General features: G+C 40.6%; 1 protein-coding gene and 1 non-coding gene across 2 annotated transcripts in view; one reads left to right on the top strand and one right to left on the bottom strand.

Annotated features, from left to right (window-relative positions):
• Nucleotides 1-292, bottom strand: part of LASP1 (LIM and SH3 protein 1) — a 93,013-nt gene extending 92,721 nt beyond the window's left edge. The window contains exon 1 of the mRNA XM_018563593.1: nucleotides 158-292. Coding sequence (XP_018419095.1) covers nucleotides 158-226 — 69 coding nt within the window. The 5' untranslated portion in view covers nucleotides 227-292. The remainder of the gene's footprint in view (nucleotides 1-157) is intronic.
• Nucleotides 293-669: 377 nt separating this feature from the next.
• On the top strand, nucleotides 670-741 carry TRNAC-GCA. The gene has a single exon. It is a non-coding gene; the product is annotated as a tRNA-Cys (tRNA).
• The last annotated feature ends 17,137 nt before the right edge of the window (nucleotides 742-17,878 follow it).

Raw genomic sequence — 17,878 nt, 5'->3', positions numbered from 1 at the left:
ACACCATATGTAATATCAAACATAACACTGTGCCCACTGAAATCTAAAATGCCGACATATTCAAGCAATACGAATGACATGTGTAACGAGTGCCCTTAGGTGATATGATTATTATAACGTGAATACATGACGGGTGGGCGGGTGAGTGGCAAATTACCTTGTCCAGGCAGTTGACTTTCTCAGTCGGGTAGACAACCTTGCCGCAGCGGGCACAGCTCGGGTTCATAATGACAGATAGAGAAGCTTTCTTTAGGCAAGGAGTGCTGACTGTGACAGTGTCTCCGACTCCACGTCTGACGCTCTCCTGTATGTATCTCGCAGACTAGCAACTCCCAATATCTTCTGGAGTCTCCGACAGTCTCTCCTCAGAGGTCTCTCTCTAACCGTCTCTTTGCCGCGCTGTCTGTGACAAACATAGGAAGGGCGGGGGCGCGAGAGCGTGCAAGGGAACAGGAGCGCGCCTCTGCACAGGGCGTTTCTTGTAACGGCCATTTGGGAGCGCGCACGTTGTGGGCATCATAGACCTGGGAGAGCTTATGTTACTACACCAATAACTTCTTTTTGCATACAGTGCAGGCATTGTATGTATATCTATTATTGTAAGAAGTACGGTATGAACATTGTAGTACACGTGCATGTTAGTGGGTTTTTTTATGTAAATTGTTGAAGGGGGGTATAGCTCAGTGGTAGAGCATTCGACTGCAGATCGAGAGGTCCCTGGTTCAAATCCGGGTGCCCCCTCACAGTTTTTTTTTTCCCCCCATTATTTGTAGTACTTTTTACATATAGCCTTGAAAGATTGTGTATTTGTATTAAGCATGTTTATTCATAAAAGCATCAGTTATCAAGGCCAATGTAACTAGATACTAATGTGTTCCTATGATTTTACTGCTAATTGGAGCTTCACCAAGGCTTTGTTCACACCGAAAGCATGTGCGTTCCAGAGCGGTAGCTGCTGGAACGCACCGCAATCGCTGAGAAACTTCCCCTTGCGTTTTGGGGCGGGAGGGGGTGTAGCGCTGCATTGTATTCAATGGCACCGCTTCCACACACACACCCGCCCACAGTGCGATCGGACACGTGGCAATACTTTGCCAGCGTTCCATTCCACTGCAAACGCAAAAAAACGGAACGCTGGCAAAGTTTTGCCACGCGTTCGATCGCACTGGGGGCGCCACGCCCCCTCCCGCCCCAAAACGCTAGGGCATATTTCTCGGCGAACGCGGTGCGTTCCAACACGGGAGTGCGCGGTGAAGACAGGGTAAGTTTAAACCGCTGTTAAAGCGGGTTTTTAAAAAAAAACTTTTTGCATATATCTACTGCTTGCTAGCAGTAGATATATGCAAAAAAAAACGGAGGCTTTAGAAACCCTTTAAGGCCCCATTCACACCGAGCGACATGAAAATCGCGCGATTGTATATGCAAAATCGCTCGAAATCCGCAGAAAAAAGGGTCATGTAGGAGCGACAAGCTACAGCGACGAGCTACAAGCGATATTGAGCGGCGAGATGTGAACAGCTCCATTGAAATGGATTGGAGAAGCTACATAGAGCGATATCGCGTGGAAATATGAGCGATATCGCTGCAAAAATTGCGCGATAAATCGCTCAGTGTGAATGGGGCCTAAGTGTACCTGTACCCTTGCATGTTTGGATCTCTCAGTATGGTATCTAATTGATTTGTGGACGAATCAATATTCTTCGCAGATACCACTGCTTGTGGCAGAGATTTCCAAAATGTAACCGCTCCAACTGAAAAGAACCCCCCTATGCCCTTTGTGTATAAATCTTTTCTCTACCAATTTTCGGTGGTGGCCTCTAGTTCTTGTTACGGAGTTTATAGTATAAAGTTTAGTGCCAATGTTGCCATCACCACAGAACATTTTGTACAACAAAATCATGTCCCCTCTTAATCTTCAGTGTATGTGAGCAGTCATTTGGGCACTTCACGATGGAGATGTACAGTGTACGTCTCTAGTCGTGAAGGGGTTAAAATTGTTAATAGAGCTTACTGTGTCTCTCAGTTCGAACCTAATCCACATGCTAAAGTGTCACTAACTACAGAATGTCCTAAATGTGGAGAACCTCGAGCCTCACTGTTTCACTGCCTGTGGTCCTGCCTTCGTATTCAAACATTCTGGTCTGCAGTTGTTGATCTTATCTATCAAGTCCAAGGGGTTAGGCTTTCTCTGGACCCAATGCTCTTATTATTCAGCAATTGTGTCTGCTTCCTATGGCAGGTCCAACAGGTAGTGGACATATATCTGTCTCTTAGTATTACGGTGCATTATGAGAGAGTGGCTCTCGAAATTTCCTCATACTATTGAGAGGCTATCTCAGGATCTTAGGGGTTTGATGTCACTAGAGAGACTGGATGTGGAAATGGATCTTTCCTCCGAGCGGTTGGTGTCAAACTTCCTTTGGAGATGGATGTCATTTATAAAGTGCTTCTCCATGCACTTAGAACAAAGAGATCTCATATAACCATTTAGATTAGGCATGTTATAATTTACTACTTACTATAATTACTGGATCAAATTGACAGGACTATTACACTGCAGCAGCAATAGCCGTGGTGTGAAGTAAAACATATGTAAAAAAAATAAATAAAGTGAAATAAATAAAAATTTAAAAAGAAAAGTGAAATAAATAAAAAAATAAAGTTAAATAAATAAAAAGTAAAAATGTAAACAAATTAAAACAAATAAAGTTTAATACAAAAATACAAAAAAGTTTAAAAATATAAAAAGTTAAATAAACTAAAATTAAAAATCCCCCAAAAAATGAAAGGCCCCAGCCCCTGCGAACACACGCATTTAAAAAAATAATTAAAAAATTGCTGACGGTATGGAGCCACGCACAGCCCCACCTAAAAAAAAAGCAGCCTCTGGGGAGAAGAACCCTGCGATAAAGGTATAGGGGCAGTGGCTCCCTCCTGGCTCCCTCCCTCCGCCACCTGCACCGCTACAGATGCGGCTCTGTAATCGGGCGGCCGCTCGCTCCTCGAGGGGGTCCTCAGGAGGCCCCAGCAGGCTGCCCTCTAACATTCCTGACAGCCAGCGGCGGTCTACAGTGGGCGAGAGTGCCTATATACCAGACATAGAGCGCAGTAAGGCCAGAACTATGTAGGGAGTCCAGTGGGAGGAGAGCACCATCCCCCCGCCTGTCACCCCTTTCATGGACTTGCTAGGAGTCCTCACATCACCCGACCATTCACACTACTGTTAAATGGATGGCAAAAGTGGCAGGCAGGGGTGGGGAGAAGGCGGGGGAAGAGGCAGAGCGGGAGGGGGCCAAGTAGCTGTACCATGGGCCTCTGGGTTGTACTTGCCCCCTGGGCTAAAAGTTGCCAGTCAGCCCCTGCTGTATTCCGCACCTACTGGGCGCTGAGAGCTTCCCCCCATTTTGACTGTGGTATCTTATGTGCCCCCCCTATATATTGTTCCTGGAGTCGCCACTGGTGGTGTGATATTAACATTGCTATTAATGATAATTGTAATGGTGTTGCTGATGCTGTGAACACTGGAAATAATATTGACAACCATTTCTGTTTGCGACCAGAGCCCTGGCCAAAGGTTACGTTAAAGTAGTTAAAGTGTGCCAGTAGACAGTTTTTTTTTTCTTTTTCCTTATTTCTTCTCTTGTTTATTTTCTATTCCTTCTCTTATTCCTTATCTGTTTATTCTCTATTCCTTAACTCTTATGATACAGAATTTTGATCATACCAACATCAGGGGTACTACTTTTCGCCTCACCGCTCATAACTGCGGACGTTGCCATTCCTACAATGTGACCATTGATATGCTTTTTAGTACATTCCATTTTTCTGGACATTCAAGGACAGTACAACTTCACCCATTTAATATATTTTATATGGCTCTTGATGTCCTGATCGCATTATCAAAATGACCTGTACGCTCATCTACTTTTATGTGATGTGATGATTTACGCATTGTTGTACGCTCAATGTTTTCTGTATCTGTCGGCTCTTTTTTTTTGTGTATAAGAGAAAACATTTTCTTCATTAAAATGTGGTTAAAAAAAAAGAAGATTTTCCTGATAAATCCATCTAAAGTGTCTAAAACCATGATCAGATGCACCAATCCTCCATGATCAAATGTGGAACTTTTTAAAATCTAAGGGAGTTATTCACAAAAGAGCCAAAGGATTAAGCCGAAACTTCAGTTCAGCCTGCGTGAAGCCTTCGGCTCAGCCGAAGACACAGCCAAAGTGGGGCGGGACCCCCAAGTTAAAATTAAAAAAAAATGTGTGGGGTTCCTCCCAAAAGTCATACCAGACCCTTTAGGTTTGGTAGGAATTTTAAGGGGGAACTTTTAAGGTGGAACATCAATGCCCAAAAATAGAAAATGAAATTGTGGAGTCCCCCCTAAAATTCTATACCAAACCCCTAATCTGGACATTGGCCTGGCAGGGCAGGGAAGGGGGGCAAACAAATACTCCCCTAACTTGCGCCGTACCAGGCCACACACATGCCCTCGGCATTGAGAGGGTGCTTTTCCAGGGGTAACCCCCTGGAAAAGCAACTTTTCCCCATGCCAACGTTGTGGGGGTCTGCGTGACTTCAGCTTGTATACCATACAATACACAGAGCAATTCATTTGATATATTTGTGATGCTAAGTGGCTGGTCACAGATCTGTTTAATTCTCATCCACAGACCATTTCCTATGGTGTTACCCATTGCTCTTTCTTCATGAGTCGGGTTTAGGTTGTACATATCTTTGGCATGCTGCAAATCACAAAACCATCTTAAAAATCTGTTTATACCATGGCGAGGAACTATTCCTATCTCTTTAGGAATTGCATCCAGTTCTTTTGTTTTAGACATCTCATTACAAGCCGTATTTCCCCTGTGTTATTGTTATAAATCATGGCAGTTACAGTAAGAGCAGCTGGTAATAAATTCTCAGATTTGATATGAGAATATTTTTATCTAATAGAGAGTTTGAGTATGCTTTTTCCTGCAGATTGCTGAATTTCAGATTTGATGCATATCTGCATTCTTATAATTTTTTATCTAATTCTACAATTATTTTAATTTTCATCTGCTAATTGATCACAAAGTTTGGATTTCTAAATCAAAGCCTCTCCAATAGTAACTTCATGCAATTTTAAATTGACATTATTGGTTTCTAATTGTTTTTGTCTTATTGCTTTTATCATGTGTATTTTGCAGGGATGCACTGATACCATTTTTTCAAGACTGAGTACTAGTACCGATACTTTTCCTCAAGTGCTCACCTATACCAATCACGATACCTTTTTTTTAGTGTCATGTGTCGCTGCGACCCTGGTAGATCTGCCACTGACTCCAAGCTATAGAGGGACTACAAATCCCTACAATACATTATACAGCAATGCAGAATACCACTCGGTAGAGAGGAGTACAAACCCCAGCAATACATTATACAACAGTGCAGAATACCACCAGCGATAGAGGACTACAAATGCCAGCAATACATTATACAGCAATACAGAATACCTTCAGCTATGGAGGACTACAAATCCAGCAATATGTAAGGGACTTACTCGTTCCCGTCCTGGGGCTGCGAGCCGGGTCTGCGCAGGTGCACGACGGGCTGCAGCGGCTCCCTCCGGCGCACGCACGCAGCGTCAGTCAGCCCCTCCCCGGGCGCATACGAACAGTCGGCGTCCTACTGTTTGTTACAGTGAACACGGACTGTTCACTATCCACATCCAAACAGAGCCATTCGGAACATACAAATCAGCCTACCTCCACATAGCAGGGATCTCTAACCACCACCCGGACCAGAGAGCATTCCGCTGGCATACAGGAGAGGCTCATCCACCAGGACCCACAGCATCCAGCTTCCTGGAGGGCAGCACAGCAACCAAACCATCTGAGGGAGACCCCCTCTCACAAACCACAAAACCGCAAGCATCATACTGGCCCTGCTGGGCATTGTATGGACTGTAACATTCGGGGTTTATATTCCTATCAATATCAACTTACCTTAAAGAGACATTACCTTGAAAACCCCCTGCTAATACTCCTCTGCTTACCTTAAAGACACAGTACCTGTAACCATCCTGATAACATTCCTGTGCACCCTGCCTGTCATCTACCATAGAGGGACTATCTGTAGCTCTTCAGACTAGTGCTGTACAATCCTATGACATTAGGGCAACCCTCCACATAGAAGTGTTCACCTTGGGTCAGCACTACCGCATTGCCCACACCATCTACTACGGTTTAAAATGATGTTACTGGTCTCATATACATCTCTAATCAATTGAGAGAGTATCCCCGAGACCAACCACTGAAAAAAAAACATTCTCGCTTCCCCGCAGTTGTGATCCAAGCTTTATGGTGCAGAGAAGCTTACACAATACATTATACAGCAATGCAGATCAATGTGAAGCTACATACTCTGTGTTGCTCACCAGGGCGGTATCTCACCTTGGCTATGCGGTCTTACCAGGGCTACGTGCAGGTCTTACCAGGGCTGTGTGTGGGGTTTACCAGGGCTGCGTGGTCTCACTGAGGTTCTGCAGTCTTACCAGGGCTGTGCGCGTGTCTCACTAGGTCTCACCAGGGCTGTGCGGTCTCACCAGGGCTGTGTGTGGTCTCACTATGGCTGTGAGGTCTCACCAGGATTGCGTGAGGGTCTCACCATGGATGTGTAACAATCCATAAAGAGTAGAGACTGTCTTTTTGAGACACTTTCCTAAGCCTCAGTACCCCTTTCAGAGGTTTCAGATAGATTACAATTAGTTACCCAATGTGGATTCTATTGGTATGTTTTAGTGTGTTTGTTAACATGCTCTCAGCTTTTGGCTAATATATTCTTTCATCCTAGACCCTTCCTTTGTTGCATGTACTCAGTGCAAAGCTTAGAGACCTGTGAGGAAACTCACGAAAAATTTGAAGACCCATCCTAAGTTCTACTGATGACCTAAACAGCACTCAAGCTTAAATGGAAGTCGGGTTCAAGACATACTAGCCATTGTATAAACTTTTGAAGTGATTGTTGCAAAATTTGAAGAGAGGGGTCAAATAATCTTTTCCTTGACTTTTATGGCGATATTAGGCATTTCAGTATATATGTGGTCATTATACTTTTTATGTGGTCGTCAAACTCATGCTTAGTTTGTTGCTTACATAAATGGACTGAGATCGTTAGGAGATTTTTGTTTAGTGGAATACTGGATGTTTTAAAAGGTATGCCCTTTCATTTTTATGGTATTGCTGCACATTTTATTTCTTTACTTTGCAGTGAGAATTGCTATATGCCTTTTATTTTGAATATGCAATTTAACCTCCTTGGCTGTATTCCCGAGTGTGGCTTGTGGTTAATTTTCAGTACCATAAGCTGTAACCCCGAGCCACACTCGCGATTACAGCGTAACGTCTCTTACCTTGTCCACGATCCCCACTGTGTCATCCGGCCGATGCCAGCATCCGTCTTCCAGGTTCAGTCCCTTGCGAGCGTCCGCGTCGCAGTGGGGCGGAACCGGCGGGAATTTTAAAAGTAAAAAAAAGAGACAGAAAAAAAAAGGAAAAGATAAATAAGTAATCAGACGGCCTGGGAGGTTAAAGAACCTACATGACTCTACTCCCAATTTACTGAAGGAACACCCACCTATGGACCTATGCTTTAAGAGACTCTTTTCCAAGGGAACGGAACTCCTGCTGGCACAAGATTATCAGGAGAGCCCCAGTTGAACAAACATGTCAGATGTTTCTTCAATATGGAAGTACCTTGGACATGGGGTGTTTATAAATGAACAAAGGGGAGTTGTGTAAGAACATAAGAACACATACTGTAAATATGTGAATTCTTTTGTACCCATCTTGTTTTTTATAAGTGCCTATTTTTGTATTTTCTTCTAACAAGAACAACCTTCTGTAACCTTTTCAATTAGTTTAGTGAAATAGTTTTGTACTGCAGAATTTTAAGCAAACATTTTGAGGGTATGTGACCATGCTACTTATATCCATCACATATCCAAGCTTTGCAGTTAGTGTTAGGAATTAAAACAGGATGCTTTTTGGTAATTGGTGGGACTGTATCTTTGGGTGGTTACCTGATATGTTGGGTTGAGACAAATTATAACTGTTTGTTGCTTAGTTGGGTTTCTGCTGTTGTTTGCAATGTATCCCTAATCTATTAGTAATGACACACTTTTACACTACCTTGACAACTGCAATTTTTTTCACTGATTCCCATTACTACACTCCACCAGCATAAGGGGAATATTTTATAGTGTTATCCCGTTGGGATAAAAGGAAGGATTGAAAGGGTGATTTATTTCATTTGCCTGTTTCTGGGTTATTAAACCTTTAAATATAGAGTGAAAACACAACTTGGTGTGACTTATTATTCCCAAGTACTTGTCTGCAGCTGGCAGCATAATCGAATCCCAGGGAACTCTAAAATTGGAACCATAACACTGGATGCTGGTGTAGAGACAGCTGGTGGAGTGGCACAAATTGTCTGAATGTGACCTTCAAGCTGTAGGTAGCCATCTTGAAGATTTTCCACCACCTGGGTCAGGGGGGCGAGTTGCTGGCATAACGCCTCCAACTGTGAAGCCCCTCTTTTGGTCCCCAAAATGACTGACTGGTACTGTCACGTACCTGACTGGAGACCGAGTTGAGCAGGCAAAGACTACATTTGCAAATCTTGTATAACTCCCCTGAAGGTAGTGACAGGCGGCATGAGGTTGCAGGAATGCACGAGTGCCTAGAATGCACGTCAAACAAAGTCTATGCACGAGTGCCTAGAATGTACCTCAAATGAAGTCTATGCAGACGCTCAGGTGCGTTGACCATTTATGGCCGATGCAGAATCACAATGGTACATTAAATGTAGCAGAGTACTGGAACAGATGACAGATGCGAAGTTAGGGTCACAGGCCTGAGTCATTAACTTACGGACAAAGCAGTACCAAATCGGATGAATAAGGGGCCATTCATAGCGGAATGGGCACAAACATGCATCCGAGTAGTTTTCCAGTTGACTACTGGACCATCCTTACACTATCACTTTGTCGTTGACATCATTATTGTGGTACCATCAGAAACCATCTGTTGTCTTCACAAAATAGTGGTAGGCCGAACAGGCCCGAGTTCGGATCGAATTCAAACTTTAGAACATCCAAAAAGTTCAAATTCGATCTCAATGCAAGTCTATAGGGGTAGAACTTTCAAAAATAATTGTCCCCTTTAAGAGGGCTTATATGCAAGTTATTGGCCATAAAAAGTGAATGGGGATCTGGGTACTGCCCTGGGGGACATGAATCAATGGGAAAAAACTTTTTTAAAATACAGTTTCCGTGCCTGGGGGGTCCCCTTAACCTGCCTGTAAAGTGGCACATCTGTACGATGTATAGAACCTGCTGCAGCAAAACTGACATTTCCAAAGAAAAAAAATATATATATATTTTTTATTAAAGGGTTTGATCCATTGATGTAATCCAGGGTCAATCACGAAGTCCAGCATTGTCCACGATGATGATGATGCGATGAAATAAAAAATAAAACAATAAAGAATATATATAAATAGTAAAAGAAAAAAAAAGACGACCACCACCGTCCCGTCCACTGCGACGAACCCGCGCCGCATGTTCACAGATGCCGGCATCTTATAAACATTTGGGCGGAGCTAGCAGTGACAGCAAGCTCCGCCCAATTGTTTGCAGTTGTAACAGGTGAGCCATGATTGGGCATAGTCATCATGACTTTGCCCAATCATGGCTTCACAGTTCTCTGTGCCCTGATCGGGCAAAGTCTTGCACCTGATCTGTGGTCAGGTGCAAAGCTTTAGCCAATCAGTGCTTTCCAATGCACACAGTACATTGCGGGGCGTTCAGCAGGCAAAAGTCCGCCGAACGCCCTGATAGTTTGAGTGTTCGGCAAACACACTAACTAGCGTTGTTCCAGTGAAACTCACATTTGGCTCGATCATCGAGCCCAACCCTATTCACGAATAATGGAACCATGCAACACTAGGTGAATGTCGTCCATAACAGCAACTAGTTCTTTATGAAGCATAGTAAAACTCCTGCAAGGTTGTTGTTCATATTAGGTTCAGTGAGAAGGTTGTCAAAGAGGAAAACAACTTCATATCAAACGCTTGAGTGGAAGACCACCCTGATCTTCTGATTTTACCCAGATAGACATTGCTAATGATGACCCAGCCTAGATCAAGGCGTTGCGCATATAGTGCATCATATGGCCCCTTGATTTATTGGCAAACCTTGTGCACCTTTAGCATGTCTCTGCCAAGTAACAGCATTTTTGTCAAGGGCTGGTATGTGGTCAGATATGCTTCTCAAGTAACAGTGGTGAAAGGTAGCTTCAGGAGTATGGATCTCCTCTTTGTTTGTTGGCATCTGGTTACAGTCAATGAGTGGGGAATGGTATTTCCACAGAGGAACTAGACCACTGGCTCTCCTACCTAAGACTTCTGTAGTGCTGGCAAAAGTGTCCGAGGTGTAAGGCAATGCATTTTCTGTTATATTTAACAGTTCAAAAAACTTTGCTCTTATGAGAGTTTGGTTACTCTTATAATTTAGAATGGTATACAGTATTATGGCCTTTTCAGGTTGACCTTTAGGGTTTATACAAACCCTTTCTTCAAACTGGTAAGAAGGTCCTGTCGAATTTATTTTAAATTTAAGTCCATTAGTTGCAGTCCATCCAGAAGAGAGGAAAAAAGGGGCACTGTGATATGTGGAGAGACATGTAACAAGGACAATGTTAGGAATATGTTTGTGTGGCCTCTCGAGGTGGGAGGAAATTAAATTATGCTGCATGAATTCCTGCATATGTAATATATGTGAGCAACAATCATGTCACTGAACTGTTTTATTAAAAATAATAATAATAATATACATTTTATCATGCTATTTAATAAATGAATGTATTTTAGAAATATAATGTATATGGTTGTGTTTTCTGGTACATTCAAAGCCTCTGTTTGAGCTTTTGTGTTGATCTTTTTGAAAAGATGTCTATCACTTTGTTATGGAAGATAATTGTACTTTTCAAATTTCATTGTACTCTACTGAACCTAACTTTTTCTTCTGAACAAGAAAACTCTCGTTCTGAAGAGGAATTCACCTGTAATTTTCAAATCTCATTATACGTAATGGAAATAACTTTCTCTTTCATCATTTTCAAAAAAGTATTAATTATGATAGAATCTCATTGTAAGAGAACAACTATCTTTTTATTAACTGAAGTATAATTATCAAACATCATTGTACGCTAATTGAAAAACACTTTCTCTTTTCGAAAAGACATCTATCCTTGCTTTAACCACCTCCCGTCCGCTGAACGTAGGAAAACGGCTCGGCGGGAGCCTTGTAGATGCAGGTGTAAAACATTCTAGACATGTGCGTTTCGTTTTTGGAAAAAACATTTTATGTACAAATTTTCATTATTCTGAGATTCGGATGTATCAGAATTTCCGAATAACAGAAATGACGAATGAAAACGAATCCAAATTTCTGAAAACTACATTTCGGACGAAATTCGTTAGTGGTAGCCTGTACCACTTTTCGTTTGTGGACACATTTTCGTTGCAGCAAAGTGACATTTTCAGTGTGCAGAGAGAAGAAAAAAGTGTGTGGTTCCCCCCCAATTGATACCAGACCCTTTATGTCTGGTAGGAATGTTAGGAGGGACCCCCCCAAATTAAAGAAAAAAATGTGTGGGGTTCCCCCCAAAATCCTACCAGGCCCTTCAGGTCTGGTAGGAATTTTAGGGGGAACCCCACCCCCCCAAAATAGGGGAAAAAACGTGGGGTCCCTCCTAAAATTCCTACCAGACCTGAAGGGCCTGGTAGGATTTTGGGGGGAACCCCACACATTTTTTTCTTTAATTTGGGGGGGTCCCTCCTAACATTCCTACCAGACATAAAGGGTCTGGTATCAATTGGGGGGGAACCACACGCTTTTTCTTTCTTTTCTGCAGACTGTAAAAAAAAAAATATATATATATTTATTTATTTTTTAACCACTTGGTGACCATGGTGTTTATACCCCCTTCCTCTCCAGGCCATTTTTCAGTATTCAGCACTGCAGTACTTTGACTGACGTTTATTCGGTTGTGTAACACTGTGCGGAAATTAATTTTATACCATTTTTGACAGATAGAGCTTTCTTTTAGTGGTGTTTATTCACCACTGGGGTTTTTATTTTTTAATATATAATTTTAAAAAGCACCAAAAATTTTGGGGAAAAAAATGTTCTCCCTACGTTATGTTATAAAACATTTATTATTACCCAAATTTTTGGTAAAATATAAAAGACGGGGTCACGTTGGGTAAGGCCTTGTTCACACCAAATGCAGACCAGATCTGCATGAGTTTCTGTACACGCAGTGCAGTGGGTTGTGCCGTGTTTTTGCTGCGGTTTTTGCCATTTGTTTTAGTTTAAAATGGGCTTTCAGTTCGTTCCAGGGCGTTTGCATGCGTTTTGATGCGCTTGCATGTGTTCCAGAGCATTTACAGAGCAGGTAAAATAGGGCTTGCTGCAGTTTTTTTAACCTGCTCTGGAACGGAACGCTGCGATGTGAACTGGAGCTAAAAATACCATTGGAAAACATTGGACGCAGTTTTGCTCCGGTCTGTAACTGCTCTGCTCTGCTCCTGGAACACGCTTGTTGTGAACAAGGCCTAAATAGACACCAAACATGTCCATAAGTGACCCTTTAAAAGCTGTTACCGCTCATCAGTTTAGTGTTATCATTGAATAATGGCCCCAGAATTATTGCTCTCACTGCGACCTCTTTTTTTCACTTAACTTTATTGCTATCATATAGGGGACTTGTTAGTCCCCTATGTGATAGCCAATTTGCAGTGACAGGTCCTCTTTATGGAGACATCAGGGGTCTTTAAGACCCCTAATGTGACCTAGGGACCCCCAGAGAAGCTGATGAAGCAGAGACCTGCTTCACCAGCTTCTCTCCGACTTCTGTACCGGAGAGTGACAGACGAATGCTCACAGAACATCACTTCCTGCATTCTGATGAGGAGGAGATCAAACGGAGTTGGTGTACTGAACTCCATTTGATCTCCGGTCACAGAGCTGCTCTGCTGGTCCCCGGCTCACACCGGGCACAGTGGTGCTCGGGATCGCCAGCAACGGCTGAGACGGAGGGGGGGCGCACACCCGCACGCATATTACAAGCGATCGGGCGTCTCTGCAGACGCACGAATGCTTGTATGTAATCAGCCATCGCTCCGTGTCAGAATAAAAAAAAAAAAGATAATCTCTTTTTCTATTTTAAAAGGGAAATATCAGGGGTCTGTTTAGACCCCCAATATTTCCCCGAAGCCCCTAAAAGTAATGTAAAAAATAAATAAAATTAAAAAAAATTAATTAATAAATAAACATAAATATAAAAAAATTAAAAAGTTTATAAAAATACATTTTTTAAAAATGTTGAAAAAATTACAATAAAAAACATTTTCGGTATCGGTTTCGGCCTGACATTTATTTTTATTTCGGTTTCGTTTCGGTTTTAAAATTTCCATTTCGGTGCACCTCTAGTTACAATGCTGGTGAGTGAGGATACTGCAATAAGCTAAGTATCCCAGCCCCGAAGCCTTCCGCTGAATAATAAGGAGGAGTAAATAAGTCGGTAGGAAAATCATGAACCAGAAATATATTAAAGGCCTTGGAACCCATAGGATTCTAGGGTGGGATATTGTATGAATCATAATTTTTGGTAACAGTTAACCTTTTACCTAGTATCGGAAACATTGGAAAAGGGCCTGAACAGGGACATAGTGTAAAAATGCCAGCAAACTAGGGGTGACAGCAGAAGACTTAGGGATCCCTCTTAAGGGACATGAGGCTTTAATGATCAGTAAGTAAGCCAGGCTCAGGGACCCACCACCTCAGGCATGGCCCCTGACCCCGTTCCCAATCCCTGCAAACAGTCCATGACAAAAGAATAGTATTTATTTGCCAATTTTGATACCACCAGCAAGTATAAATGGCAACAATTAAGGCACTTTGAGAGATATCAAAGGACATAAAAACAAAAACTGAATAAAAAGGAAATCCGCTTCAACAGCGCCTATCAGGGAAAACCCAGATCGCCAAACATCTGGCCATAAAGATACGATGAGTGACCAGGAAACAGATGAATCTTTGCTGAATAGCAGTAAAACACCAGTCAGCCATCAGCTGGGGATTGGAATCATTGAGACTTCAGGCACTGAAGAGCTTGCGATCATTGAGAAGGAGGTAACCGATCAGACCAATCCGGCACTGGATGCAGTGCCCGAGGGAATCCAGAAGAAAGAGAGTTTTGTGAGGCCTGAGAATCCAAGTACGGAAGTTCAAGGTTTAATTCCCTGGAGATAGCATGCAGTTCACGGGGATTCATTGGTTGGAACTGTCTGTTCTTCCACGTGAAGAATAATTTAAAGGGGAATCCCCAACAATAAATTGTGTGGTTGCTCTGTAAGATTTGCAAAAAGGGCTTCAGCCCCCTTCTTTCTCCATAAAGAGTACCTGTCATGTAAATTGGCTATCACATAGGGGGCCTCTTAGCTCCCCATGTGATAGCAATAAAGTTAGGGGTAATAAAAAAATTAAAGAAGCATAAAAAAAACACTGCACATGTTAAATATCGCTGTGAACATCGGAGTGAGAACAATAATTTTAGGGCCATTATTCACTGATAACACTAAACTGATGAGCAGTAAAGGTGTTTAAAGCATCGCCTATGCCAATTTTGGGTGTGGTTGTTTTTTGCGATTTTGTGGGCACGCGCAATTATAAGGCTTGACATGTTTGGTGTCTATATACCCGACGTGACCCCGTCTTTTATGTTTTATCAAACAATTGGGGTGATAATAAATGTTTCATTACATTTCATAGGGAAACAGGGTTTTTTTCTAAATTTAAGATACTTTTTTGTTATATGGTAAAAAATAAAAACCCCAGTGGGGATTAAATACCACCAAAAGAAAGCTCTATCTCTAACCAAAAAAATGGCATAAAATTATTTTCAGTACAGCGTTGCATGATGGAATAAATGTCAGTCAAAGTACTGCAGCGCTGAATACTGAAAAATGGCCTGGCCCGGAAATTGATTCAACACCCTGGTCTTTAAGTGGTTAAGTATACCACGGCATCAAAACCTTCCAGGACCTCATACACATAAATACAGAGTATTAACTCAGTACACTGTCTATCAGCACTTTTCTCATAACAATACACATCGTCATTTTTATTAATATTCATATTCATCATTAGATCATATATAATAGTATCATGGGTCCAGCCTTGTACGCCTTTCACCAAAGCTTCTTCAGGAAGATTGCAGGTAGCCTCTACATGTAAATATGTACTCACATAATAGGTGAACACACACGTGGTTACATCTAAATGGGAGTAGCTAGCAAAACATTAGACAGTTAATAAAGAAACATAACTCAAAATATATACAGGTGAAACTCGAATAATTAGAATATCGTGCAAAAGTAATGGCAGTAATTGCTGCAAAAGGGGCCCAAACCAAGTACTGAGTACATATGCATGCTTATACTTTTCAGAGGTCCGATATTGTTCTATGTACAATCCTTGTTTTATTGATTGCATGTAATATTCTCATTTTCTGAGATTGTGGATTTGGGGTTCTTGGGGTTTTCATGAGCTGTAAGCCATAATCATCACAATTATGACAAATCACGGCTTGAACTATCTTGCTTTGCATGTAATGAGTCTATCTCATATATTAGTTTCACCTTTTAAGTTGCATTAGTGAAATAAATGAACTTTGCACGATATTCTAATTATTTGAGTTTCACCTGTACATGAATACAATTTTATTCAAATTTAGATACTATTTTATTTGAATTTAGTTAACAAGTCAATGAAACCATAGAGCATCCCTTATCACACAGGAGATAGAGAGGGTGGAGAACACATAAGGGCAACAAGGCAGGAGGAGCAAGGTACCTATAAAGATTGCCATACATTCTGTAGTTCTACCGTACATAATTATTTTTGCTTGTGAAGGCTCTCAAACCAAATTATTTTTATGTCTGTTTTATGTCCCTTTATATTCTGTAGATGACACCTTAAAATCTCCATTTAGTAAAGCTTGGTATTTGTATCTGTAAATTAGGGATGAGGTGTCTTGTTCTTTTTGGTGGTTCATAATAATTTGCATAACTTGAATTGCTTAAAAGACTGATCTTTTCCGAAAGAGAACGTTTTTTTTTACTAGAGTATGACATTTATAAACAGTTATATTGCTTAAATAAAGGCTACTTATATTTTTTTAATTACTAATTTATTTCCAACAGCGTACAATAAGAGTTTAATTAATCATTTTCAGGTGTACAATGGTACAATAAGATTAAAAATAACAGGGTTATTCACAAAAGGGTGAAGAGTTTGGAGAAAGCAGGGGAAGTGAACAATCTAGAACTACATAGCTAAACTGGAAAGTGAGCTGAATTAGAGAATTTTTCCAAATCAGCTATTTTGGCCTAGATTGTTCACTTCTCCTGCCGTCTCTAAACTCTTCACCGTTTTGTAAATAACCCTGTAAAAGTTTTAAGAAAACGATAGTTTTCTTTTCAGAAACAGTGTTATTTTAATAGCGGACAATGAGATTTAAAAATGACAGTGTCATTGCCTATAACAATGAGAGTTGTATTATTTTTTTTTTCCACAAAGAGAAAGTTATGTTCAATAGCAAGCCATGAAATTTTAAAAGAGTAATTGCGTTCCTTAAAATACATCTTTTCAAACAGAGAAAATTACCATCTATAGCTAGCAATGCTATTTCAGTATAACAGTTGCATTACTTAAAATAATGATAGGTATAATTAAAAAAAAGGAAGTTATTATAAAATTGCATAGAATGCTATTTCAATATAATAGTTGTTTTACTCTAAGGAACTGTAGTTTTCTGCTCAAAAAGAGAAAGTTATTTTCACTAGAGCAGAAATGAGATTGAAAAACTGCAATTGGATTGCTAAAACTAATGATATATATTGTTTCAGAATTTGAATGTTATTTTAATAGGATATAATGAGTTTCAATATTGCAGGCATTGGTTAAAACGATAGTTCTCTTTTCAAAAAGAGAAAGTGATTTCAAGTGAGTAGAAGATGTGAATATTACATTTGCATTGCTAAAATAACTAGTTGTCTTTTCTATATCGAAAGATATTCGTAAAAGAATGCCATAAGAATTGGATATAACACTTGAATTGCTTAAAAAACATTTGCAAAATGACTACAATATTGCTTACTATTTTTCTCTTGAAAAAGTTATTCTTATCAGTTTATCAGTTTAATATCTGATACGTCCCCTATCTGGGGACCATATATTAAATGGATTTTTAGAACAGGGAGATGGAAGAAGAGCTTGCTCTGTCCACTCCACGCATCGACCTGGTATTGCAGTATCTCCAGGACCGGTGCACCAAAAAAAAAGTTACAAACAGCATACAATGAGATTTCAATATATCAGTTGCAACAGTGTACAATTGGATTTAAAAGTTTTAAAGGAACGATAGATTTTTTAAAAAATAGATTAAGTTATTGTCAATCAGACATTTAAAAATTACAGTTGTACTTGCACTGCTGAAAAAAACAGTTGTCTTTGTAACTGTTTTTTAACGGCAAACAATGAGAATTTAATATAACAAATAACTGCTTAAAAGACTGATACTTATCTATTTAAAAAGAGAAAGCTGTTTTTAAAAGCATGCACAATTTTAAAACCAGTATATTGCTTAAATTAAGGCTAGTTATCTTTTCAAAATGACTAAATTATAAGCAGCAGAATGATTATTATTTTTCAGTATGTCAGTTGCATAGCTTAACACATTACACAGAATTTTTGCTGCCATCA

Source organism: Nanorana parkeri, unplaced genomic scaffold (assembly GCF_000935625.1).
Source record: "Nanorana parkeri isolate BGI_ZX_2015 unplaced genomic scaffold, ASM93562v1 scaffold679, whole genome shotgun sequence".
In the NCBI taxonomy this organism is placed as follows: Eukaryota; Metazoa; Chordata; class Amphibia; order Anura; family Dicroglossidae; genus Nanorana; species Nanorana parkeri.
The sequence above is the reverse complement of the archived record's forward strand: the minus strand, read 5'-3'. Positions and strand labels throughout refer to the sequence as shown.